Below are 25,349 nucleotides of genomic sequence, written 5' to 3'. Positions count from 1 at the left end.
ACCGTAGGTTCTTTGAGCATACTATTTACACAATCATAATGTTGTAAATGGTGATTATTCATTTTTAGTGTTCAGAAACATCCTTTAGATAAATTATGATTGGTTTTACAGAATAGGATGAAGTTATTATGCATCTCAACATTGTAGAAGTATTTCATGAACTGAAACAGTTAGGAGGGTGGGGGAAGGAATTAAGAGTATAGAAAGAAGTATGCTAATTTCTTTATCCTTCCTAAGTGTCAGTCTAGAGTTGATAAACCAAGTCAGAGAGGTTTTAGTGAATAGTTTAAATTTAGAATGACTAACTTTAAATGAAGAACTAAAAATGGTAACTGTCGTTAGTGATAGCTACTGGGAAGTGAAACTGATACTGTGTGATGCTGAGAGAAGGCTTTGTACTCAGTTAATACAAGTTTCTCTTTTTTAACTGTATGTGTGTCTTACTTCTATTCTCTCTAGTGCTTTTAAGATTTCTCTCTTCATTTTTGATGTTATACACTTACACTACCTCATATTAATGAATATATTCGTTTCTCTTCCTCTTGCTTGAAGTACTGTGTGTTTTTTTTAAATTCTGAGAACTACTATCTTTCTTTAGTTCCCCCAAATTCTTTGCCATTATGTCTTTTTTGTCTCTCCCTAGTCTCATAATTTTCTTATATTAGAATAACTATTAGGGTATGTTTAACCTTATTTTTCTTCCCCATGTCTCTTAACTCCTTTATATTTTTCTTTCTTTCTTTGTGATATAATTTGAGTGATTTTTCACTGATCTATCTTCCAGTTTCATTACTCTCCCTTCAGGTGAGTTTTTTATATGACTATATATTTTATTTTTAGAATTCTTTTTTTGGCTGTTTCTCAAACTAGCCTGATTTTTTTTTTTTTTTTACCGTGTTCTTAATCTGTGGATGTTATTTCTTATTTTGAATCTTTTATTACTTTTTATTATATTAATTTTCAAGTCCATTTTAAGTTACTTTGCAGCTTGTAGTCACTCAGGTATGAATCTTATTTCTTGTGCCTGCTGACACTCCTAATAATCACACACTTCCATGTGTGATTTGCAACTTTTGTGATTTGGGGTGTGAACTCATGTTGAGTGTGAGTTGTCTTTCACAGATATGCTGCTGCAGCACTGGATTGTGGAGGCCTCATTTGGCTGTTTCATATTTGTCAGGGGATTTGTGGATTCCATGAATTCTGGAGCAATTTTTATGTTAGTTTCTCTACTCAGGATTTCCTTACCAAATGGGTAGTGCATGTTCCAGAACCACACATTCCAAGAGTAATAGTGTTTCTCCCAATATAACGATTCAACAAGAATTTCAATAGTAAAAATTTCAGAACGTTAACATTAATGATTCATAGCATCTTTTAACACAGTGCCAGACCACCCCTTTTCACTTTACAGCTGAGGAAAATGAGGTCAAAAAAGTTAAATAACTTGTGCTGAAATCCAGTGAGTTAAAGGCAGAGCAGAGCCGAAAAGCTGGACCTTTTTCTTGTTAAAGTGCATTTCAACTTTATATAGATGGTGACTGAGGCTGATTCAAAGATAAACCTGTACTTGCTTTTGTTACTATTCTTAACTTTGGCTTCATGATCCAATTGCCTGGAAAGTGGCTCCCTGAGGCTGATCCTACCCTGTGTTGCATGTTATCAAGCATTTTGGTGTTGTTAATTCTTTCATGCCCAAATAACAAATTAAAGCAGTAATTTTCTGTGTTACTGCTTGTAGAGACACTGGTAGATTCTGCCTTGGCAGATCTTCCTTTATCAACAGTTTACTATTGTCACCCTTTTAAGTCATGCAATCTGCTTACAAATAGCTAAAGCTTCTTAAAGACTGCTGCCATGTCTTAAGATTTTTTTTTTCTTCCTACAGTGACTAGCAAAGCACCTGCCATACATAGGCATTCTATAAATATCTGCTGATTTGGCAATTTATTAAGAATTTTCCTTTTTCTCTTCCATTTTCTTTTTTTTTTTTTTTAATTGTGTAATGGAACCTTTGGAGACATGTTTATGTGAAGTTTTCAGGAGTTTACTTCCTTTCCATGTTTTTACAGAGAACATACACAAATAGGTGACTAGTGTTTATTTATCTAATTTAAAGTAAATTATAATGATTTATTTTGTGTTCTGTGTGCAGAACAGAGTGTTCTGAACATAACTCCAAGTAAGAGAGCCTCAAGCTGAAGGTACAGTATCTTGTTTACACTGAAGGAGCTTGTGTGTGGACAAGAAAGCGCTGACAGCTCAAATGGATCCCATGGAACTGAGCAATGTCAACATCGAACCTGATGATGAGAGCATCAGTGGAGAAAGTATTCAAGATAGCTACACCGGGATGGGAAATTTAGAGAAGGCAGCGATGAGCAGGTATGGAGTTAAAGTAACCAGGTTCCATGGAAAAATAAGAGACATTTATGGACATGGAGAACAAGGTTTTTCTGGGGGAAAATTGGATTTATTACCTATTTGAGAGATAACAATGACTTAGATGTTAACATATCAACTCTCTGATCCTGAAGTACACATTATTATATTATTATTGTATGCCAATCCTTTGTGTGATTAATTTAGAATTGCACTTACAGTGTTCTTGTCCCTATTAATAACATACAATAATTTAAATGATATTAGCCTATCACTTCTGTCACCTTTTGGACTATTCTCTCAGACTCCTCTTCTTCTGACTGCCCTGTAAGTGTGTTGCTACATCTCCAGAGTCCTGCAGGGATTCTTCTCTGGCTAAAAGTGTCCTATGAGCAAGCTTATTCACAGCCATCAGGCTTCACCCACTGAACATATGCCATATCTTCCGCCTGTTCCACTTCTATTTCAACTCACAGATGTGTTTACTACACATCTCTACTGGATGACTCATGTGTCTGAATTGCCTCATTGATAAAGTCAAACTTGTAATGTCTAATATTGAACTACTGCCATTCCCTTCAAACTCTGCCCCTACTCGAGCAATCCCATCTTGGTGGAAGTCATCACCATCATTCAGGAACTCAATCAAAGGATGTTTGGTGTCAACTTTGACTCATCCTTTCCCCGAAACCGCACATCCAATGTTCGGCTATATCTGACGGGTTCTCCCTCATTAATATTTCAAATCTACCCACCTGTCTGTACCTATTCTATTGCCATCTTACTATAGGCCCTCGTCACCTGTCACCTGTCTATTAGAGCAGCCCTGATTTGTCTTCCTGTTTTATATTTTGCTCTCTTCCAACTAGCCCTTCACATCCCTTGCAAAAGTAATCTTTTACAATTGCAAATTGACTTATGTTCCATCCCTGGGTAAACCCTTTCAGTGGTTCCCCATTAGCTATAGGAGCAAGATTAGACTATACATACATTGCTTGGCATATAAGGCCTTTCATGACCTGGCCCTCATCTAGCTCTCCTGTCCATCTCTTGCCCTGCTCCCTGTTTGTACCCTCTTTTCTAGCCTTGTCGAGCCACTCAGAGCTCCTGTTCCTTCATTCGCTCTGCTCTGTGTGCCTGGAATGCCCTTTTTTTAGTATTACCCACTCACCTTACCCTTTTTCTCTATTGACTGCACTCGTCCTTCAAGACTCAGCTCAATGTTAGTTCTCCTGTGAAGCCTTCCCCCAGTTAGAAGTGACCATCCCCTGCTTTGTGTAACCTCTCCCTGTCCAGATGTTCATGATGCCACTACAACATGTTAATGGTACAGCCTGGTACATAGCAGCTGCACAGCTGTTATTTGATAAGTTTATTAATTTCTCACAAAATATTATATAACACAAATTATGCATGGCTTAAGACATTCATAAGTGAATATTTGACCAAATCTCAGTCTGAAGTAGAGAATACTATCCTCAAACCAAGACGTCTTATTGCATTCACAACATCCAGGAAAGGTGTCGGGAGGAAGCACTGCTCTTCCTCCAAGAAGCCAGCACAGTAAACGTTAGTGTTGTCGGAAGAGAGAGGCTGTGGAGATGTAAACATGATGCTTTTTAGTTAGGTGACTCTTGAGGAAGCACAATGTGGTAGAACCAGGGCTTTGGAATCTGCAGAGGAGTTACCTGATCTTGGAGAAGATATTTATCTTCTTTTAGCGTCAGTGGAAAATGCAGAACGGCAAACCAACACCTACTTTGCTGAGGATTAAGTGAGTGCCTTTGAGATAGATGATACTCAGTAAACTTTTGTTTTTCCCCCTCCACTTCATCTCCCTCAGGAAATTGATCAAATCTGAGGGCTCTTTCGTTTCTAAGAAGGATGCACACAGATCTGAGCTCTATGGAGGTGGCAGAGCTGAAGGGGACATGGTCCTAAGAATAGTCCTACAGACTCATTCCATTTGGTCCTCTGAAAGCCATCACGGAAAGAGCAAGAATGCTTTTGTTAGCTTCAGATAATGTGTTCTGGAACACTTACAGGGACCTAGCTTGTAACTCCTGACTCAAGTGGGTCATCATTTTGCAATTGTATGATCACTTTAAAAAGATGGGTTTTGTTTATGTTTGGATAGATCTCTTAAATGTAAATTTAGAGGGACGTTCAACATAATACATTTATTTGGAATCATTATACTTATGTTTTCAATATATGCTGGGTTTGGTATTAAATCATTGAAGACACTGGGGACATTTCTCGTATATTTTATACAATCTTGGCATGTTTTATGACTACAACTCATCTCATGCCAAAATAAGAACATGCAAATGCCTCAAAGGAGAAAGTCTATTTACTTTCACATTTAAAAATTAAAAAATCACTCATGGACTAAAGGATTCTAACTTATTGATTAAGGTTAAAATAGAACGTTGGACGTTCCAGAGTTTAAATCTAGATGACACTTTTGTTTTTATATTCGTTAGGCCCATTTTGGGCTCCAGTTCATCTTATTGTCTCTGTTTCCAACTATGAACATTATGTACCAGTCTCCACATAGCAAGTATATTAACTACGGACATTAAAATAAAGCACGAAAGGGAGGGGGAGTGCAGAAGTGCAGAGATGGAGGAAGGCAGCATCTGAGGCCATTATACTTCCTTCCAGAAACAGGAGAAAAATGACAGGATATGTTCCTAACTTGTACACCATGAGGTTCAAGAAAATCCACTTCTTGAGTTTTAGAAAAGCACACAAAACTTTGATTTTGTCTGCTCGTTCTATCGACACTATATTGTTCTCTATTTTCAAAAAGTAACCTTGTTATCCCTCTTTTTCATGAGATATATTCAGAATTAGTGTCTATTATAAGAGATCATTTGTACAGATCTATAATAATTATTTTTCCCTTTATATTTCTAAGGGTTATTTTAATAAAATACTCTCCAATCATTTTATTTTACTTTCTCAAGCAAGAAGTGCCCTAAAATTGTGATCTAGCTAATCATAAAGCACTTTTTTTTTTTTTTTTTTTTTTTTTTTTTTGCGGTATGCGGGCCTCTCACTGTTGTGGCCTCTCCCGTTGCGGAGCACAGGCTCCGGACGCACAGGCTCAGCGGCCATAGCTCACGGGCTTAGTTGCTCCGCGGCACGTGGGATCTTCCCGGACCAGGGCACGAACCCGTGTCTCCTGCATCGGCAGGCGGACTCTCAACCACTGCGCCACCAGGGAAGCCCATAAAGCACTTTTAAGAAGCATACATATTTGAGCATTTCCTGTAACAAAAAGAAAGCCTGTGTGATATTTTGCAGTGTCAAAATGCAATGGTGGCAGCTGAACTCATTAGTCAAGCCTTTCGGAAATGTGACTGGTACTAGATCCATATCCTCAAAACCTCAGGCACAGAGCTCCAGGAGGCGACCAGTACTGTCAGGGGATGTGCAGCTTCCAGCCCGTACCAAGTAGACCGCAGTCATAATGTTCCGTGGATAATGACATCTTAAAGTCCTGCTCTTTAATCCTGAATCTTAAAGTCCTCCCAACTCTTCTACTAATTCATTGGATTTCTTTAATGTTTTTCTTAGTTTCATTCGTTGTCTAACAATTCAAGTACATTTTCAGAGTGATTAAACTACACACACTCACACACAACCAAACACAACCCAGAGCTAGCATCCAACTCCTTTCCAGCAAGGGATATGTGTATAAAAATATGGAGCCAAAAAAGAGGAAAATGCCAGCTATAGTGCCCTGCCCAGGGCTGCATGGTGCTGGAAGAGAAGATTCCCTAGACCTGGGATCTGGTGCGGCTGGACATGCTACCTCACTCTTCTGATCTGAGCCATAGTTGCTGCATATTTAGAGCAGAGACATGGAAGTTTCTCTCACAGAGACATTTGAGCATAAAGTGAGATGGGATCCAGTGCCAAGGCACTTAATAAATATTTACTGAATTAATAAGATCCTCTGATCATGGTGTATTAGCAGTTGAGAAAACTCAGTCACTACTCTGTTCCCTTTCTTTGGGAGGGCTCAAAATTAGCTCTAATTATTCTCTCTCTCTCTCTCTCTCTTTTTTTTTATTTTTTTGCATAGTCAATGTGTGAAGAAGAAATGTGGCTTATAAAAGATCCCAACTAAAAAAATATTTTCTTCCTTCATAACTTTCTCCCTCCCTCCCAAAGTATATTCATAAATGGGGCTCAGTCTTTGGTCTGGAAGGAACAGTAGTATGTGGAGGAGAAGAGGAAAAAACAGTCTTAAGTGTCTTGTTTTTCCTCTCCTAATTCAGTGACAGATCACCTGAAACATAAATATAACTCAGAGCATTTACTAGATGTTTTTACTGTCTTCTTTTCCTTTGTGTGTGTGTGTTCAGTCAATTTACTAATGAAGATGCTGAAAGTCAGAAATTTCTGACAAATGGATTTTTGGGGAAAAAGAAGCTGGCAGATTATGACGATGAACATGTAAGTGACTTTCTGCTTTCTGGCAGTAAACAGGACTTGAGGATGTCTGATCTACCTGGGTCTCTGTGCGAAAACAATGTGACTGAAATTTTCCAAGCCTTGATCAGCACATTCTCTGTTTATTCAGGCCCTTACTGGAATAAGGGCTTGTTTTTCCTGTTCGCCATATGGCTGCATAAATCATTTATGAAATTTATTTGTTTTTTGGAGACATCATTCTAACCCAAATGTAATCTGCAATCCTACATGCTTTCCCTTCTTTATATTACTCAACCTGTATTTTTTATTTTTACTGAGACCCCTGCTTAACTCAAGTACTACATTCCACTGAAAATTACACACTTTTATTGAAGTTGAGTCATGGCTTTTACTCACTGTGATTTTATCTTAATCTTCACTATTGGATGGTAGTCTCCTCCAGTAAAGATAATATAGGGTAAGAATAATCCAAAAAAAGGTTTGTCCTTTGGCAAATATTTGCTCATCACGCATCCCTTTTTCTTCAAGCATCCTGGAACCACCTCCTTTGGTATGTCTTCATTCAATCTGAGTAATGCCATCATGGGCAGTGGAATCCTGGGCCTGTCCTATGCCATGGCCAACACAGGGATCATCCTTTTTATGTAAGTGAATGGACATATCTACACTTGGTTCAAAGCCCGTGCATACCTGGTGCTCTTTCAATTAATCTGAAGTTTGATCTTTGTGACTAGGAATAATCTGAGAAAATATTAACATATTCTCTTCCTTTTAAATAAAACAGCAATGAAACGTAATCAGAGCAAATCTAATCATCACACTTGTTCAACCAGCCATCCCTAACCAAATGGCAGAAAGTTTATGTGCCCAATCCCCCAAAGTGCTGGAGCAGCCCTACCAGTCCATAGAAACCATTTTACAAAATAATTCATTATAAAATAATTTGGTGTTTAATAGTTTAAAAGATCTTTCCCGGCAGCAAATCTGACTTTATACACACTCTTAGGAAAAACATCCCTTCCCAAACCAGACCTACAGAGTCCTGCATGCCCTGGTCCCATCTCCTGTGCCCCTGTATACAAGGTATACTGGGCACAGTGACCTTCTCTCCACCCCATGAAGGTGCCATTCTCTCTCACCACAGGTCCTTTGCACGTGATCTTGGAACCTTCTTTCCTTTCCTCTTCAACTAGTTAACTCCTCCTAACTCAGCTCAGCCTCACCTCAGTTATGCCTTCCCCCAATCTCCGTGACTGGGACAAACCACCTTATTAGACACTCATCACAGTGTTAATATTTTAGTGCAGTCGTCTGATTCATTTGGTTAATGTCTCTCTCCCTTGCTAGACTATCATCTCCAAAGGGTTGAGCCCAGGTCTGTTTTTACTCACTGCATGTCTGTATCCCCAAGACGTAGAAACAGTGCTTGGCATGGGGATTTTTGCAGAGTGGCCAAAGTTTATACCTAAACCGATGCACTTTATCCAAACTTGGTCGAATGCTGCCTAGTGGTAGCAGCATCACATAGCCAACCTGGAGGATGGACACCACATTGTCTGTGACAGACAGCCACAGACATCTGTGCGTTACGTACAGCCTGGTATTTTCAAAGACACAGTTGGTAGCAGTGAAATGCTTCACAAGAATAAAGTCTAATGTTAGTCAGGCATCAGTATGAATGCAGATCACAACCCCTAATGCAGTGCTGGAACCTTAAATAACTGTCTAAGAATGCAACATTTATATTATAAATATATGCTATTTGTGTTCTGAATATCACTTATGATTAGGTAATCACACAGCTATTTGAGGGCTAAGGATCGGGCTGAACTATAAATATTTATATTGTGTCAGTGCTTTGATTGAACTGTTAGGTGTCGTATTTTTTAGCTGAATGGGTTTTGATATCAGCTTTACTTTTCTAAGCCATGTTTGAAATAAAGTAGTTTTAAGAAATTTTCTGACTCTTAATGACTAGAGGTATATTCATATGCATAGTTGTACACTTTTATAATGTACACTGTCTCTAAGACAAAAGACTGCTTCCTCCTTACTAATTATACATACCATTAAAATTCATTAGGAAATTTTCATAGATCACTGATGAATAGAAGTAAGAAACACTCCCCCCAATCCTAGAGTTCATTTTCATGGCAGGAGAAAATTCCACTTTTAAAACGGAAAGCCTCATTTCAGGCCTGTAAACATTTAGCAGATTAATTTGGCCAGAACAATTACATAGCTAGATATCATGAGGTGTGTTTTGTGTATCCAAGTAGCCCAAACTGGATTCAGCAATCTCCCTTAATTCCCAACAGGTGACACAGGATTTCATCGGTGTTACTTTTAGTATTTTCTGCCAAAGCAGAAAATGTATTTGGAATACAGGGTACGCTCATTATTTTTCCGGGGAACAAAATTATATAATCTGAATTACATAATTCTTTCAAAACAGGTCAATTCATAACATATATGGAAAAATGTATGAATAAGACATTGATTAGGTAGTTCTGGTGAACATGTTTTGTGGAAAAACAAAAAACAGTACAATAGAGCTAGAATAGTTATAACATTTGTAACTCGTGGTCTAAATCTACGTTTGTAACATTGACTTCCCAAGGAATTACCAAAGAATTAGATCAATTGAGGGGAGACTGTTTGGTATGCTCTCATCATATTAAACAAAGGATAAGATTTTTTTTTTTAAATTTCAGGTAAAGTTTAGTATTGTGCCTTAATTTATTATATAGATGCTTCTATCTACACTCTTTATTTTTGCTGTCCAATTCTTGTTTTTTGGAGAAGCATTGATCCCTGTATACATAAAGAAATCATATATGCCTGTGGACATGTGGAGGGTCCTGAACCAGAAATGATTTTTCTGAATACAGCAAAGGTTTTCTTGCACCCTATACTTACCTTTCTCTGTTTTCTCTATTATACAGGCAATTGCTAGACCCTCTGGTTCACACATCTGATCACTGTTATCTCATATGCAGACTCAGTAGTAACGGAGCTCAGAATTTGATTTGACTTCTGTATTTCTAGATTTTAGATTAATGTTTAGTCAGGTCATTGAATAGCCCTTCAATTATAAATGTTCATGGGAATATCACATAAATATGGTGTACGTATACCCATATGCTAAGTAAGTATTTGCTAATTTTGCTATACATTTATAACATCTAAGTTATAAACCAGATTCTACTACTGGGTAGAATCTAAGACTAAAAAGGTGTGTTAGGAACTTCCAGTAGTACGTTTTGACCCATAAAATAAAGCCAGTTCCAGTTCTGGGACATTTAAGGGCATTTGTGGAGTTCTGAAAAGAAGTTTTCAGCTTCCTCCAAATCCACATACTCTTGGAAAGTTAATGATTGAAAAGACCAGTGTAATAATGTATTGTAACATCGAATATTATTACATCTTATTTTTTATAGAAACATTATTGTCTCCTCTCTATTCCCTTCACAGAATCATGCTGCTTGCTGTGGCAATCCTATCTCTCTATTCAGTTCATCTTTTATTAAAGACTGCCAAGGAAGGAGGTACGCTACTCCCTAGACCCAAGACATGCTATTTTGATTCTCATTCAAGGGTATTTCCGTCTTTAGCTCTATACCTATAGGATGGTGTTAGCCAAATTTACATTTCATTTTCTTCTAGCCCCAATCATATGGTCTCTCCATGTTTTTAGTTATCTGGGCAAAGTGAGACAAGTGAAAGTCAACCTGCTCAGGTTCAAGCCAAATAGAGAAAATGACTTTTGGTGGATGATAGAAATAACAGTTCTGACTTGCTGCATGGAGCCAAGATGAATGAAGGCACCGCTTCTTGTTTGGAGAACATTTACCATATTTTGTAATGGCTTTTGAGATTGCGTATTTGGGGTTTGTAATTTCTATATGGTGTTTATTTACATGTTTGAGGCTCCAGCGTAGAATTACATAGAAATATTTTAGTCACTAAAACAGGTTTTTTTTTTTTTTTAACAAGCTTCTTTTCATTTTTGATTTTAGGATCTTTAATTTATGAAAAACTAGGTGAAAAGGCATTTGGATGGCCTGGGAAAATCGGAGCTTTTATTTCCATTACAATGCAGAACATTGGAGGTAAGAGGATCTAGCTTTCAACAAACCATTTAAACTTTCTAAAAGATGTTCAAGAAATAAGAAAACTCAATGGCAATGAACAGGCCCTTTAAATACAGACAAATAGCTGTTTCATCATTTTTAAATTTAAAAAGTAGAGTTTCCTAAATAGATTTGCTCTTCAATTGCTCTTTAATCCCTCTTTAATTGAAAATAGCAATATCTAAGAATGAATGAAATACTATATAAAACCCTACCAAATAAATTCTAGAATTAAAATATAAAATAAAACCTTTCTTGATTTCAAATGGCTTTAATTATTACTTTAAAAAGTTAAAGCATTAGTGCTTATATCTGTCATTGCCCGAACAGCTGATGTGTCACATGTATGACTGAGTTTATTTCATAAAAATTTATTGCATAAATTTTCCTCAGAAAATTTAGTATCTGAGGCACATAGCCAAATTGAGACACAGCCTGCACAGAGCCAGCCCATTGTAGAGTGTCCCTAGAAATTGTGCTAAGGCAAAAATCTGGCTAGGCGTCGGAAGCATTATAAAGCACAGATTTCTTGGTTCTACAGATTCTTTTAATCCCTACTGAATGATCACGTCCAGAGGAGAGCCGAGAAGTACATATTTTTAGTAGTGTTCTAGGTGATATGTATGCCCACCAGCTTCACTGGTCCTATCATGTCTTTGACCCTCAAAAGGCATCTTGACCCATTTTTCAAATGTCCTACTGTCTAAGTCTTGCAGGACCTGGACTATATCACCACATAGTGGTACTTATTTCCTCACCTCCTACCCAGTCCCCAAACCTGTTATTCTATACTTCTGTTCTTTCATCTCGGTGAAAATACTAGCAGCATCTAGTTTCTTAAGCCAGCAATCTGGGTGTCAGCCTAAACTTTTCCCTCTCTCCCTAACCCTGACAATCCAATCAAATAACAACTTTTATCCATTCTTTCTCTTATTTAGCCTTTGAATCTCTCCTCTCCTTCTAGTCTCACTACCATACTTCAGGTGATTACTATTTCTGCTCAGACTTTTGCAGTAGACAGCTACCTGTTATTCCTGCATTTTGTTTCCCCTCTTCCATCTGTTAATTCATCTTCCAAATTAACTTTCTCAAATTCAGATCTACTCTTGCTTCTCACATGCGTAAACTTCTTCAGCATGTCCTCATGATTTTCAAGATAAAATTTAAACTCTTTAGTCTGATATATAAAGGTTTTCATCATCTTTCCTTTGCCTACCTTTCTGATACCTTTCCTACAAACCCCAATATCTCGCTCTCTCTCTCTCTCTACCTATCTATCTATCTATCATCTGTTCCCTATGTGTCCTGTGTCATACTATAACAAACTATATTTAGCTCCCCTACTTTTGCAATCCTCCAGCCCTAACACATACACATTCTCTGGCTCTCCCTCTCTGCTCCATGATCCATTGTTCTCTAGGCTATTAGGTACTAGCTCTTCTGGGCTCCCTTAGCCTTGTTTGTATATATCTGGTATGTAACTGTTTTTTAAAAGACATTTTAAAACCCATGAGTAGAGAATAGACTTTTGGCGCCTGATAACACCTGAATTTGAGTTTGTTTCTATCACTGTCTATGACCTTGGGAAAATCACTTTACACCTCTGAGTCTAATTTTTCCACCAATTACTCTCAATTGAGAGTAATAGTTCATCCTCACAGTGTCATAATAATACAGGTTCAGTACATGCACCCTTCCTCTCCAGTTCTTGGGTTCAATATCCATGTCACTGGAGCCCTCCTGGTTGCTTTTAAATGGCATTTTTATACTTAGACAAATATATGCTAATTGTGAAAAACGAAAACATGACATAAATATATAAATTACAAAGAAGTGTTTATGTAAATCATCCTTACAAAAACCCACGCCAGGTTTTCCTCTATGACAAATTTAACAAATATATTGTTACTGTTAAAACAGGATCATCTTCTAATACTGATTTACCACTTCTTTTTTTATTAAACAATATGCCTTGAATGTTTTTGCATATTACTCTTTTTAATCGCATTTGAGCTTTCCATTGTATAAATACACCATAATTGGTTTACTGAATCCCTTGATGAACAGTTTTGAATCGTTTCCAGTTTTTTACTATTGCAAACAATGCTGCAATAGATAAACTTGCACAGAGATCTTGCAAGGAGGTCATTCTTCTTGATTCATAAAATCACTGGAATAATCTAGCATTTCTAGAATGCAGCAATTTCTTTAGTAACCTTTATCCAACTATACCTGCTCCTGATAATGGATAGCTGGTAGGCAGATAAATAAAATCAGTCATATCTTAATGATTTGTATTTTTGTCTTTCATATTTTTTATATAGTAAGACTACAGTCCTGGGTAGAATTTGGCAGTACCAGTGGAATTGTTTCATTCATTTTACTGGCATTGGGTCCCAAGCATATGAGTCCCCCATTCCCCACCAAATAAACTGCTTTACATTTCTTTCAAATTCTCAGCCTTATCAAGATTTAAAATATCAAGCTTTTCATAGGATCTCTTCATAGGTGATCTAATATACTTGTTTGGACCACTGAACTAACTGGACATACACATGCTTAGCCCTGAGCCCAACAGGCTGAGTGGCAAACAGCATTGTCTATTGTTCCAAGTATAGCTACTATTATGCTTCTAAACAATGGAATAAACTATAACATGGTCTCTCAGTCAAGCCCCTCACCCCACAGTGTGGCTTTAAGGGAGTGAGATGAAATTTCATACACCTTTCCTGAAAATCTCTCACTTTGGTTACTCTATGTGATTAGTAGTTATCGTGGCCTAAAAGAAATCACTTGTATTTCTGTATTTATCAACTCCACATTTAGAACTTTTAATTTTCTCAATCCCCTGAAAAATTAACACTGACCATTAGCAGAATAATGTTGACATTACCCAGACAGGTCTGGATCATTCTGAATTTTCGAAGACCAAACACATTAACAGTGGTGACATCACTGAGAGTCAGCAACTAATAGCTCTAAAATTGAATGGTACCTCACTGAACCTGTTAATCAGAACTATCTCCTCTGTTTACCCTCTGTAAGATTTAGCTTTAGCCAAGGTCTTTGTAAAGATTAACCAAATCGTGTTTACAGAAGACGGGTATTGTAAAAATCAGGTATTGTAAAAATCATTTCATTTCACAATAGAGAAGAAACACTGGCCTGAAATCAGGGATCCTATATTTTGGATGTGGTCTGTCATTTTCAAGCTGTGCGATCTTGGACATGTCAGTTAAGTTCTCAAAATTTTTATATCCTCAGCTGTGGAATGAAGATGATAAAATGCACCTTGCTCTTTCACGTGGATTTTCAGCTGATCACATGCAGAACTAAACCATGTGGGGAATTGTTATCACCGTTATTACTTTTGTTTGAGATTAAGGAAATATTTTTAAACTATTAATAGTTCAATCTGCAACTTAGATATCTGCTTTAAATGTCTGTTAGCAAAAATTCACCAGAAGGATGTAGCACACACTTAAACCTTGCAATGCGAAACTTGTCAGTTTTATTTTCAATTGAGTCTTTTGATCATGTGTGAAATAGCAAATTAGTATTATTCTTCACTGAGTGGATGGACTTGGGAAAGGGATGTTGCATAAATTCCCTACAATTGTAGGCAAAATTGTATGTTATGCATATGTATGCATAAATATTTTTCCAGGGAGAGGGTTTATAGATTTTATAGATCAGGTATTCAGAAGAGTACATGATCACACATACATCACTTAATTAGACATTGAAGAAATTTTGCCACTTTGTATTATTTCTTATTTGGACAAAGGATATAGAAAAAACTTCATGGACAAAGGTTAGAGAAGCTATCCTCTCTTGTACTTTTTTTTTTTTTTTTTTATCAATCCAGTATGACTCCAGTTTGGAGAATCAGTGGTCAGAGATATTGTATGCCCCCTAGGGAGATTACAGAGGACTAAACTGGTGCCCACCTAGGGAGGGCAGAGGGACATGTACTCTACCCAGCTCCACCCCTTCTTTTGTGGCCGCCAGACCCCCTACCCATGTTCTAGATACTAAAACAGGCACACTCAGTAAGGTCATGATGACTTATAACAATTGAGGAAAAAACTTTGAAACTGCAGCTTCACTGAAAACCTCAGAGTTGGATTTAACACAGAATCAGCATTGATACTGTTAGCAAAGGTCCATAGGCAAGAGCCAAAGGGCCGAATGTCTATTTATGAGAAGAACTTGGAAACAGTACAGAACACATAGTGGGTGGCTTTTCTTTCAGTTTGGGAATTACTGAGAAGGAGGGGTGAACCTGGACTTCTCACAACTTGCCTGTGACTTTGGTGCCGTGCACACCACTAAGCTCTCACGTTTTCCATTTTAGCCATGTCAAGCTACCTCTTCATTATTAAATACGAACTACCTGAAGTAATCAGAGCGTTCATGGGACTTGAAGAAAATACTGGGTATGTCTTCTGCTCTCTCTGTAACATCAAGAGACTCATTCTACTTGGTCTTTTCTGATCCTAATATTCTTTTTTTTTTTTTTTTTTTTTTTTTTTTGCGGTACGCGGGCCTCTCACTGTTGTGGCCTCTCCCTTTGCGGAGCACAGGCTCCGGACGCGCAGACTCAGCGGCCATGGCTCACGGGCCCAGCCGCTCCGCGGCATGTGGGATCTTCCCGGACCGGGGCACAAACCCGTGTCCCCTGCATTGGCAGGCGGACTCTCAACCACTGCGCCACCAGGGAAGCCCTGATCCTAATATTCTGATCTCTCTTTTCTAGAGAATGGTATGTCAATGGCAACTACCTCGTCATATTTGTGTCAGTTGGAATCATTCTTCCACTTTCTCTTCTTAAAAATTTAGGTAAAGTCATTTTCCATTTTTATTTTCATTTTGTATTCCAAGAGGTAAGTTGATTGTGGATGCCATATTCACCTGGAATTTCTCTGCTAACTCCTAGGTTACCTTGGTTATACCAGCGGATTTTCTCTTACCTGCATGGTGTTTTTTGTCAGTGTGGTAAGTGATTTTTGACATGATCCTTGTAACTTGGTAGGCGTGTGATGCTTTCAGTGCCTGAACTGGTGTCCTCATTTTTGTTCAAGCACATCATTAGCATGAAATAGTTCTTGCATCACAAGCAATTTTCTTGTATTCTAATTTGGAATGAGAAAAGAATAGTCATGAGTTTAAAAATAGTTGAGTTAGAATGTCAAGACCATTGCTAATAGTATGTTCTAGGCATACTGAATTTATATTTGGACGAAAGGAACACTTCAAGGAGAAATGTGACAACAACCCAATATTTAGGCAGAGGAAAAAGAAGTGAAGAGTCCCAGAAGATAAATGAGTAGGCTGTAGAATTAGCCATATTTACATGAATCAGCCATTTTCTCTTACTCATTCTACCCATGAAGAGAAGGTGACCACAGTGGAATTAAAGAAAGAAATCCTCTCCCCACACCACTCCCTCTCCCCTCCAAAAGGGGGAATTTCTGCTAATATCATGAATGCCAACATTTATATGGCATCTCCCCAAAGAGGCAAAGGAGGAGGGGGGAATTTGCTGATGACCCATATTTTCATTAGTTTGAAGAAATGAAAGAGATGCAATGTCACAAGAAAATGATCTTCTTTCTCATGGAAGAGTATGCATGAAGTTTGGGATAGATTGATGCAAAATACTGTCTTGTTGACTCTGAGGGAGAGAGTTGCCAACCATAGTTCCAACTCCTTACATCAAACTGAGGCCAGAGGGAGTCTCCCTTGCCCATGAGTCTAAAAGGAATCCTCAGCAGTGTTCCCTCACCTCTGCCCCATAAACCACCCACAGGGATTTCTGTTTCATTGTTTTCCTCAAAAGGCTGACTTGTTGTTGTGTTAATGACCCGGTCTAGGTGATTTACAAGAAATTCCAAATACCCTGCCCTCTGCCTGTTCTGGATCACAATGTTGGGAATCTGACATTCAACAATACAGTTCCAATGCACGTGATGACGCTACCCAACAACTCCGAGAGTCGCGGTGTAAACTTCATGATGGATTACACCCACCAGAATCCTGCAGGGCTAGATGAGAACCAGGCCAAGGGCTCTATTCATGGCAGTGGAGTAGAGTATGAAGCACAAAGTGATGACAAGTGTCAGCCCAAATACTTTGTATTCAACTCCCGGGTAAGTGAGAGGTCTAGGCCTCTAAGAGCCTAGCCCCGTGGCCTCTGAGTTTTTATCTCACAAGCTGAGATGGCCTGGGGTAGCTCTCTGTGTTGGAATGCTAAACATGGCAGTGTTGTCTTTGTTTTTCAGACGGCCTACGCAATTCCCATCCTAGCATTTGCTTTTGTATGCCACCCTGAGGTTCTTCCCATCTACAGTGAACTTAAAGAGTAAGGCAGCCATCATTTTAGCATTCTAATTTGCTTTGAAAATGTGCTCATATTTTCAAAGGTGCTTTATACAGAAGCATAGTTTACAGTTTTGTCTTCACAGGAGGTTCATGCTATAACCACTCATCAGTGATGTGCTTTTGCCACAAAGGTGTGAATCAGTCCCCTCACTGCTTCCTTTCCTCCTGTTCCTTCATCCTAATGATCCAGGGGAGGGGTTCAGGACAGGGGGAGGATAAGCCAATGTCTGTAAGGATTTTGGCAAGCATGGGGAATTTGAATTTGAATATTGGTGGGAAGAAGTGAGGTCACCTGAACTGGAAATGACCCACACCCATGAAGACCAAAAATTATGATTAGGGTGGCCTGGCTAAGCCACTGATGTCACCTGTGGTCAGTCTTTAACCCTTGCCTAGAAGACATTCCACCACTGGGATGTGCTGGTATCTGGCCTTCATCGTCTTATGTGTATACTGGAAACACTGGCTAGACAATCTTCTTTCTTCCAGCTGATATTCTACGATTCCTTAATACTCTTTTCCTTCTGAGGTTGTTAACATGCCCTAGGGGATGAGTGGGTCTGAGCCCACTACAGCAGCTTCTTCCTTTGCCCGGAGGGGAGGTGGTCCTATAATTCTCATCTTCTTTACCCAGACATCAATAACCTTAGTCTTTGTTCTCACTAAAACAATAACTTGCCCCATATATTCAGATTTACCTCTTAAAAAACTTATAGAGCACTTTCAATTATTTTGATGTCTTTGATTTACTTGGAAAATCCCATGTAGCAGTTACTCTACACTTGATCTGAGCCGAAAGACAGAGAAGTGATAGCAGTTACCCCAGTGTCAGCAGCCAGGCGCCTGTAGAATGGTTTCCAGAAGCTGTCCAGTTAACGATATCAGGCTTCAGGTAGTCTGGACTCCTGGAAGTAGTGCTTTGCTGTTTCTACTGGATTCTGGTCCTCAGATCTATCTCACTATGAAATCTGAAGTCTTTCTACATTAGGAGCCAGTTTGACCTTTGTGCTAATTACATTCTTGAATACTCAATAGACAAGCATACTTATCAACATAAAATAAACTGATCCTCATCTAGGAAAATAGTCCTTTCTAAGACTAAAGAAGTAGCATTTAAGAAAAATGGAAACAAATCCTCCATAATTCCCTAAGGCAAATTTAAATAAGCTGTGTTTCTGCACTAGAAATGTGGTTTTATAATGAGTAACACAGGCACACATTCTTTTATTATTTTTAAAATTTTAATTGTAAGTAGTGGTATTTTCATCTGTTCAGAAAACCAAAGCTCATTATTCTTTTTCTTTTTAGTCGGTCCCAGAGGAAGATGCAAACAGTGTCAAATGTTTCCATCACGGGGATGCTTGTCATGTACCTGCTTGCTGCCCTCTTTGGTTACCTAACCTTTTATGGTAGGTCACTCTGTCAAAGTCATTTTCTTTGTGCAAATCCTAGTTGGACTGATCATTAATCTGGGTAGGTATAATTCTTTTAATTACTCTCAATAAACAGCATGATCTGTAGATGCACATGTTCAATTAACGTGCTATTTTAGTCTCATCATTTGACCTAAGAAAATGGAAACTGAACCAGGCTGCCTAACAGGTTATAATAATTTGTGAATTCACACATATTTTGTAAAAACTGTCCCTCTAATTTAATTATTTTCCTTAGGGGATAGAGGATATTTCTTTGGTTTGACTCTCTAAGCCATCTAAAGCTACATATATACTGTGAGAGTGAATCAGATTGCATGTTGTAAAGCTCTTTTAGTGGAATAACTAACTACCAAGCAAATGGCAGAACAAGTACCAAGTCCTTGAGTTGGAACCTGCTTCTTGTTTACCAGTCAAGTCAAATCCGGAGGCTTGGAGCATTAGACAAATTTTCTGGGTTATCTCATTCTATTCTGTTATATTGAATGGTTTCCTAAGAAAAAAGGTCATGACAGAATTCCTTTCGATCTGGGGACATACTATCAAAAAACAAAGTGACTTATGGCCACGTTTGATTATGCCGAAAACATATGCTCTGTGGCATCTTAACAGGACACAAAAGGAGCAGGATTGTTCTTCTCTTCAATGAAGCATGGCCCTACAGACAAATTTCAGGGAATCAAACATTAACACAAATCAATGTTATCAACATAAATATGTTTTTAAAATAAGCCTCTCAAAAAAAAATAAATTAAATAAAATAAGCCTCTAACATTTTGCATTTTCTTTTCCCTGCTGACTTGGTAAATTAATTGCAAGACAAATTGGGTAGGAAGAGACTGGAGTGGGCACCATTTGCTTGTTTTTTTTTTTTTTCTGACTAATGTTTGGCTTTTAACCAAGCACTATTTAGATTGGGCATTAACTCTTTGCTGGTTGTGAATTAATGAAAATTGGGTCAATGCCTTTGAAGGTATTTTTAACCCCCTTTGTCTGATTTTGAGGGGAGTAGTGGGAAAATCAGAGTACATCTGATTCTGTAAGCATTTCCTCGTCATTTATGCCTGGAATTCTGAAAGAAGTGTGTTTTCCAGGAGGGCAGCATCTTAATCTTATAGCAGTATTCATTGGGAGACCCTATAACAATCATACTAATTCATCTTTGTTACTTAATCTAATGAGTCTCAACTCAGTGAGACAAACAAAAACTTGAAAAAGCCCAGAAGTATGTCTGTCAGTGTCATGATAGAGTCATAACTGTTGAGCTTGAAAAAGTGTTAAAGATCATTTGTCCTAGGGTTTCCATACTGGGTTTGGAGAAGCTGCTTTCGGGCTCACTGGGCAGGTGAGGGTGGAGGGAGGTGGCAAGCCGTGAGGGACAGGCTGATGAGGCTTGGCTCTTTCATCCTTTTCAACCAGAGGACCTCAGCCTGTCCTCTGTTTTGTGATAATTCTGTATAGCAGAGAAAGATTTATCACAATGCAAATGACCTAGAGAAGAGCCTTAGCAATTTTATATTACCTCCTGCAACTTTCCAAGCTTCAGGGCCCCTTTGTTCATTTGAACAAAGGTCACATAGCTAATAAGCTAAGAGACAGGATAAAGACAGAGGTGTCTGGATTCCCAGACCTGGGTTCTTTCTGCTATACTGTGTTCCTTCTGTAAAACGTTGTCTTAGGTAAGGAGTGCCGATTTGACTATGCCTAGTGGACTCATTCTCCTCTTCCTCTTTGCAGGAGAAGTTGAAGATGAATTGCTCCATGCTTACAGCAAAGTGTACACATTTGACACCCCTCTCCTCATGGTGCGCCTGGCTGTCCTTGTGGCAGTAACACTAACCGTGCCCATAGTGCTGTTCCCTGTAAGTACACGGCTTTGGTGAAAGAATCCTGCTTGACACCACAGATTAGTACATACGCTCTGACTTGAGGTTGATTTAATTATAATGCAATGCCCAGGAACATTATATTTTTACATAGCATTTTGAACCCACTTAAAATTGACTATGTAATATGTAGACAGAGCAAGTATTTTTTATTAAAAAAATTTTTTAAAATTATTTTTGGCTGCACTGCATGGCTTGTGGGCTTATAGTTCCCCAACCAGGGATCCAATCCATGCCCTTGGCAGTCAAAGCAGAGAGTCCTAACCACTGGACTGCCAGGGAATACTTGCTAGAGCAAGTATTTTTAAATGTTAAGTACTTTTTAAATGTAGGGGGAAAAAAATCACAAAATTTATTTCTATGTATTTGTTTGTTTTACAGCTTTATTGACGTTGAAATTAATTTTTTAACATCTTTATTAGAGTATAATTGCTTTACAATGGTGTGTCAGTTTCTGCTTTATAACAAAGTGAATCAGTTATACATATACATATGTCCCCATATCTGTTCCCTCTTGCATCTCCCTCCCTCCCACCCTCCCTATCCCACCCCTTTCGGTGGTCACAAAGCACCGAGCTGATCTCCCTGTGCTATGCAGCTGCTTCCCACTAGCTATCTATTTTACGTTTGGTAGTGTATGTATGTCCATGCCACTCTCTCACTTTGTCCCAGCTTCCCCTTCCCCTTCCCCGTATCCTCAAGTCCATTCTCTAGTAGGTCTGCATCTTTATTCCCATCTTGCCCCTAGGTTCTTCATGACCACTTTTTTTTTTTTTTTTTAGATTCCATATACATGTGTTAGCATACGGTATTTGTTTTTCTCTTTCTGACTTACTTCACTCTGTATGACAGTCTCTAGGTCCATCCACCTCACTACAAATAACTCTGTTCTGTTCCCTTTTATGGCTGAGTAATATTCCATTGTATATATATATGCCACATCTTCTTTATCCATTCATCTGTTGGTGGACACTTAGGTTGCTTCCATGTCCTTGCTATTGTAAATAGAGCTGCAATGAACATTGTGGTACATGACTCTTTTTGAATTATGGTTTTCTCAGGGTATATGCCCAGTAGTGGGATTGCTGAGTCGTATGGTAGTTTTATTTTTAGTTTTTTAAGGAACCTCCATACTGTTCTCCATAGTGGCTATATCAATTTACATTCCCACCAACAGTGCAAGAGTGTTCCCTTTTCTCCACACCCTCTCCAGCACTTATTGTTTGTAGATTTTTTTGTTGATGGCCATTCTGACTGGTGTGAGATGATATCTCATTGTAGTTTTGATTTGCATTTCTCTAATGATTAATGATGTTGAGCATTCTTTCATGTGTTTGTTGGCAATCTGTATATCTTCTTTGGAGAAATGTCTATTTAGGTCTTCTGCCCATTTTTGTATTGGGTTGTTTGCTTTTTTGATATTGAGCTGCATGATTTACTTGTATGTTTTAGAGATTAATCCTTTGTCAGTTGCTTCATTTGCAAAGACTTTATCCCATTCTGAGGGTTGTCTTTTCATCTGGTTTATGGTTTCCTTTGCTGTGCAAAATCATAGCAAGATCCTTTTTGACCCACTTCCTAGAGAAATGGAAATAAAGACAAAAAAAATCAAATGGGACCTAATGAAACTGAAATTAATTTTTAAACTCAAATTCAAAAAAGCAGATCTTGAGCTTCTCTCTTGTGGATTAGTAGAAATTAGTAGGAATTCATATAACTTCTGAAATTTGAAAGCCAAAACCACATTCACTTTCAAATCATATTACATTTTCACCACAATTCTGAAGGTATTTCATTTTCTCCCAAGATTTTATTGTGCTACCTAAACATCCAAAAGTCACCTTATTTAATCTGATTTCTTTTTTTTTTTTTTTTTTTTTTGCGGTATGCGGGCCTCCCACTGCTGCGGCCTCTCCCGCTGCGGAGCACAGGCTCCGGACGCACAGGCCCAGCAGCCATGGCTCACGGGCCCAGCCGCTCCACGGCACGTGGGATCCTCCCGGACCAGGGCACGAACCCGCGCCTCCCGCATCGGCAGGCGGACTCTCAACCACTGCGCCACCAGGGAAGCCCTAATCTGATTTCTTGAAGGCTAATGAGAAGGAGATTCATGTTAAGTAAATTACACACTAGAACCAAATTTCTTGAAAAATAGTCATGTTATCCATCACATGTCTCTTCTTCTACTGCCCCCAAGACTGACACACACCCCTCTTGCCAGACTCGTACTAGGATGGTCCCTACATAGCATTTGCCATTGGCACCAGTTGTTCTGGGATCACAGAGCAGAGCTGGTTATGGAGACGGGCTGCATGAGTTAAAATCACGACCTATGGATAAACACAAGTCTTCACTTTCCTGCCAACTCTTCTACTTTCATAAGCACTGAATTTACCATTCATTTTAGGGGGAAAAATCAGTAGCCAGCATTGTCCTGCACAGAATGTTCCACACAGAGCCAAGCAGATGAGGACTGCTCATATAATGACACTGCAGTCACTTTAAATGCAGCTTGTGTGCTGAATTATTTTTTGGCACATTCCTTTTTCATGAGTGCATGAAATCAGATCCTTTTTACTATGGTGGCCAAGAGTTTACTTTTAAATAATGTCTTGCCTCTCATATATCTGAAGTATTTCAAATGTTATGCACTCATCTTTAGCCTAAAATCAGTTCCATTGTGGGGACAAGGCAGAAGACAGCTGTAGACAGAAAGGGTACCATAGAGTAAAATTTCCAAGCAAACAGCATCGCCAAGAAAAGAATATCTGGAACCCTTCTTTTTGTGTGTAAAGATATTACTGATTAAATTCTGGCATACAGTGGGCACTCATATCATTGGTGAATCAAAGCATTTTGTAAAAGAAATCTGTTATGTGCTTCTGTATTGCTTTATTCATAAACCCTAAATACAGTGCTTTCAAGCTGTGGTCTCAAGAGATTAATGGACTTGGCTGTCGTTACTCAGCTAGTTGGTAATAGTTGAACTAATGCATTGCTCACAGCATGACACTGATGGCTGCGGTCATGAAAATGGGAAGTGAAAGTCAGCCTTTCATTTAGTGATGACCATTTCACTTTGACATTAACAATCCAGAAATTCTCCTCCTGTATAACAGATCAGGCAGTGGCATAAATCTGACCATCAGGAATGGCAACACATTTCCCATTAGTTGTATCTCCCATAGTAGTTTGGAAACATTTCCCATCCGATGCCCATTAAAACCAAAATTGACCATTAGAACCAAATTTCAGAAAACGAACTAACTGCTATCCTTCATTATGTATTTAAACTCAACGTTAGCATTTAATGTTGCTAAACATTACATGAAACATTTTGCATGTAACTCTGCCTCACCCCTACAACGTTATACTGAGATGGTCTGTTTGACTGTCCACATTTTCCCCTGGAGGTAAACGGCGTGCACAGTGACTGGCCCAAGATGAGCTCAACAAGGTTTGCTAAGGAAAATCGTCTCCAAATGAATCTTGCCCTTTCTTGAGGTGTATAAACTGCCTTTTCTAGATTCATCCCCTTGCCGACATTTGCCATGAACTTCAGTTTGGGTGAGGATCTTAGCTATTTGAACCAAGCCTCCATGGTTTTGATGGATGACATAAAAGTGGGTCCAGGCTCCCTGTCCCAGTCAAGTGCCACAAGGGTACATTCAGACACTTCTCTCCCAAAGTGAAAGAAGTTGGTTGTGATGTATTTGTTTGTTTCTTACAGTTTAGAACCAAGATTTTCCAGGTGTCAAATGCTGAGTCAAAGAGCATGGTTCTCCTGACAAGTTTCTTTGAATTAAGAAAACTCTTGACTAATACGTTTATTTACTTTGCTTTGATATCCCCCCATACAAATAATAAAACAAACAAATAAAACCTAATATGGATTAGGTTTAATCTTGATTAAAATCTATCATTTTTAGGTATTATTTTGTATTCTCCTATTTTCAACAAATATGTTGGTTCTTTTTCTTAGGAGCCCAAGATGAGATGACAAGAGTTTTGTTGTTGTTGATGGTGGTGGTTGCTTTTTCCTTTTATCTCTCCATTTATTATCTTTCTTTTCTCCAGACAGGTTAGCTTTTTCCTTCTTAGAAAGTGCACAAAGTAAGTGCTTGAAGTGTTTATTGAACAATAAATAAATAAAGAGAATTAAGACTCTAGCTTTTTCACAAGCCACTCAACACTCTTTTTTCTTTCTTAGTAGTGGGAGGGGGTGATATGGAGTGGGATGTCTATTATGGGACTGCACCTCCTTCCCAAGGACGAATAATGCCATTTTCAGCTTGTGCTTCCCTTTATGCAGAAAATGCACACATTACCATGAAAAACAGAAACCCCAATAACCCTAATGGGTTTATCAAGAACACACAGACTCAAATTCTACCTACCGAACCTTAAAAAAAAAAGGAGATCGTGTCTCAGATTCTTTGGCTACTTCCTCTTCATTTTATTTTAGTAAAACCAATCTTTTCATTTATGTTGCCTTCAGACTTCCTGTTTTGAAGTGAATATAGATATAGGCCTAGAAATATGGCAGATGTTGCTATGAACTGGAATAGAACAGTGATGCATAGGTATTTCCTACACTCTTGTCCTACGCAATCCTACTGAAGTATGGTTCACTTCTCAGCAACAGAATGGATTTTTTTTTTTTTAGAGTTCAGAACTAAGGC

At 38.4% G+C, this 25,349-nt stretch overlaps 1 protein-coding gene and 1 long non-coding RNA gene across 6 annotated transcripts in view; one reads left to right on the top strand and one right to left on the bottom strand.

Annotated features, from left to right (window-relative positions):
- Window positions 1–25,349, top strand: part of SLC38A4 (solute carrier family 38 member 4) — a 70,370-nt gene that overhangs the window by 37,240 nt on the left and 7,781 nt on the right. For 2 of the 5 annotated variants that reach the window (XM_059080708.2, XM_067009147.1), the window contains exons 2-13: window positions 2,156–2,385; window positions 6,762–6,852; window positions 7,360–7,475; window positions 10,306–10,379; window positions 10,851–10,943; window positions 15,322–15,403; window positions 15,724–15,806; window positions 15,904–15,962; window positions 16,841–17,116; window positions 17,249–17,328; window positions 18,657–18,757; window positions 20,519–20,643. In XM_059080708.2, coding sequence (XP_058936691.1) covers window positions 2,267–2,385; window positions 6,762–6,852; window positions 7,360–7,475; window positions 10,306–10,379; window positions 10,851–10,943; window positions 15,322–15,403; window positions 15,724–15,806; window positions 15,904–15,962; window positions 16,841–17,116; window positions 17,249–17,328; window positions 18,657–18,757; window positions 20,519–20,643 — 1,299 coding nt within the window. In that variant the 5' untranslated portion in view covers window positions 2,156–2,266. Of the gene's footprint in view, window positions 1–2,155; window positions 2,386–6,761; window positions 6,853–7,359; window positions 7,476–10,305; window positions 10,380–10,850; window positions 10,944–15,321; window positions 15,404–15,723; window positions 15,807–15,903; window positions 15,963–16,840; window positions 17,117–17,248; window positions 17,329–18,656; window positions 18,758–20,518; window positions 20,644–21,048; window positions 22,258–24,397; window positions 24,588–24,744; window positions 24,781–25,349 lie in introns of those variants that run through there. The other 3 variants (XM_067009150.1, XM_067009149.1, XM_067009151.1) reach the window with 3 other exon arrangements.
- The window catches only part of LOC136792265 (uncharacterized), a 158,084-nt gene continuing 153,779 nt past the window's right edge, over window positions 21,045–25,349 (bottom strand). The window contains exon 5 of the long non-coding RNA XR_010835796.1: window positions 21,045–22,245. This is a non-coding gene — a long non-coding RNA (uncharacterized lncRNA). The remainder of the gene's footprint in view (window positions 22,246–25,349) is intronic.

Source organism: Kogia breviceps, chromosome 12 (assembly GCF_026419965.1).
Source record: "Kogia breviceps isolate mKogBre1 chromosome 12, mKogBre1 haplotype 1, whole genome shotgun sequence".
Classification (NCBI taxonomy): Eukaryota; Metazoa; Chordata; class Mammalia; order Artiodactyla; family Physeteridae; genus Kogia; species Kogia breviceps.
The sequence above is the reverse complement of the archived record's forward strand: the minus strand, read 5'-3'. Positions and strand labels throughout refer to the sequence as shown.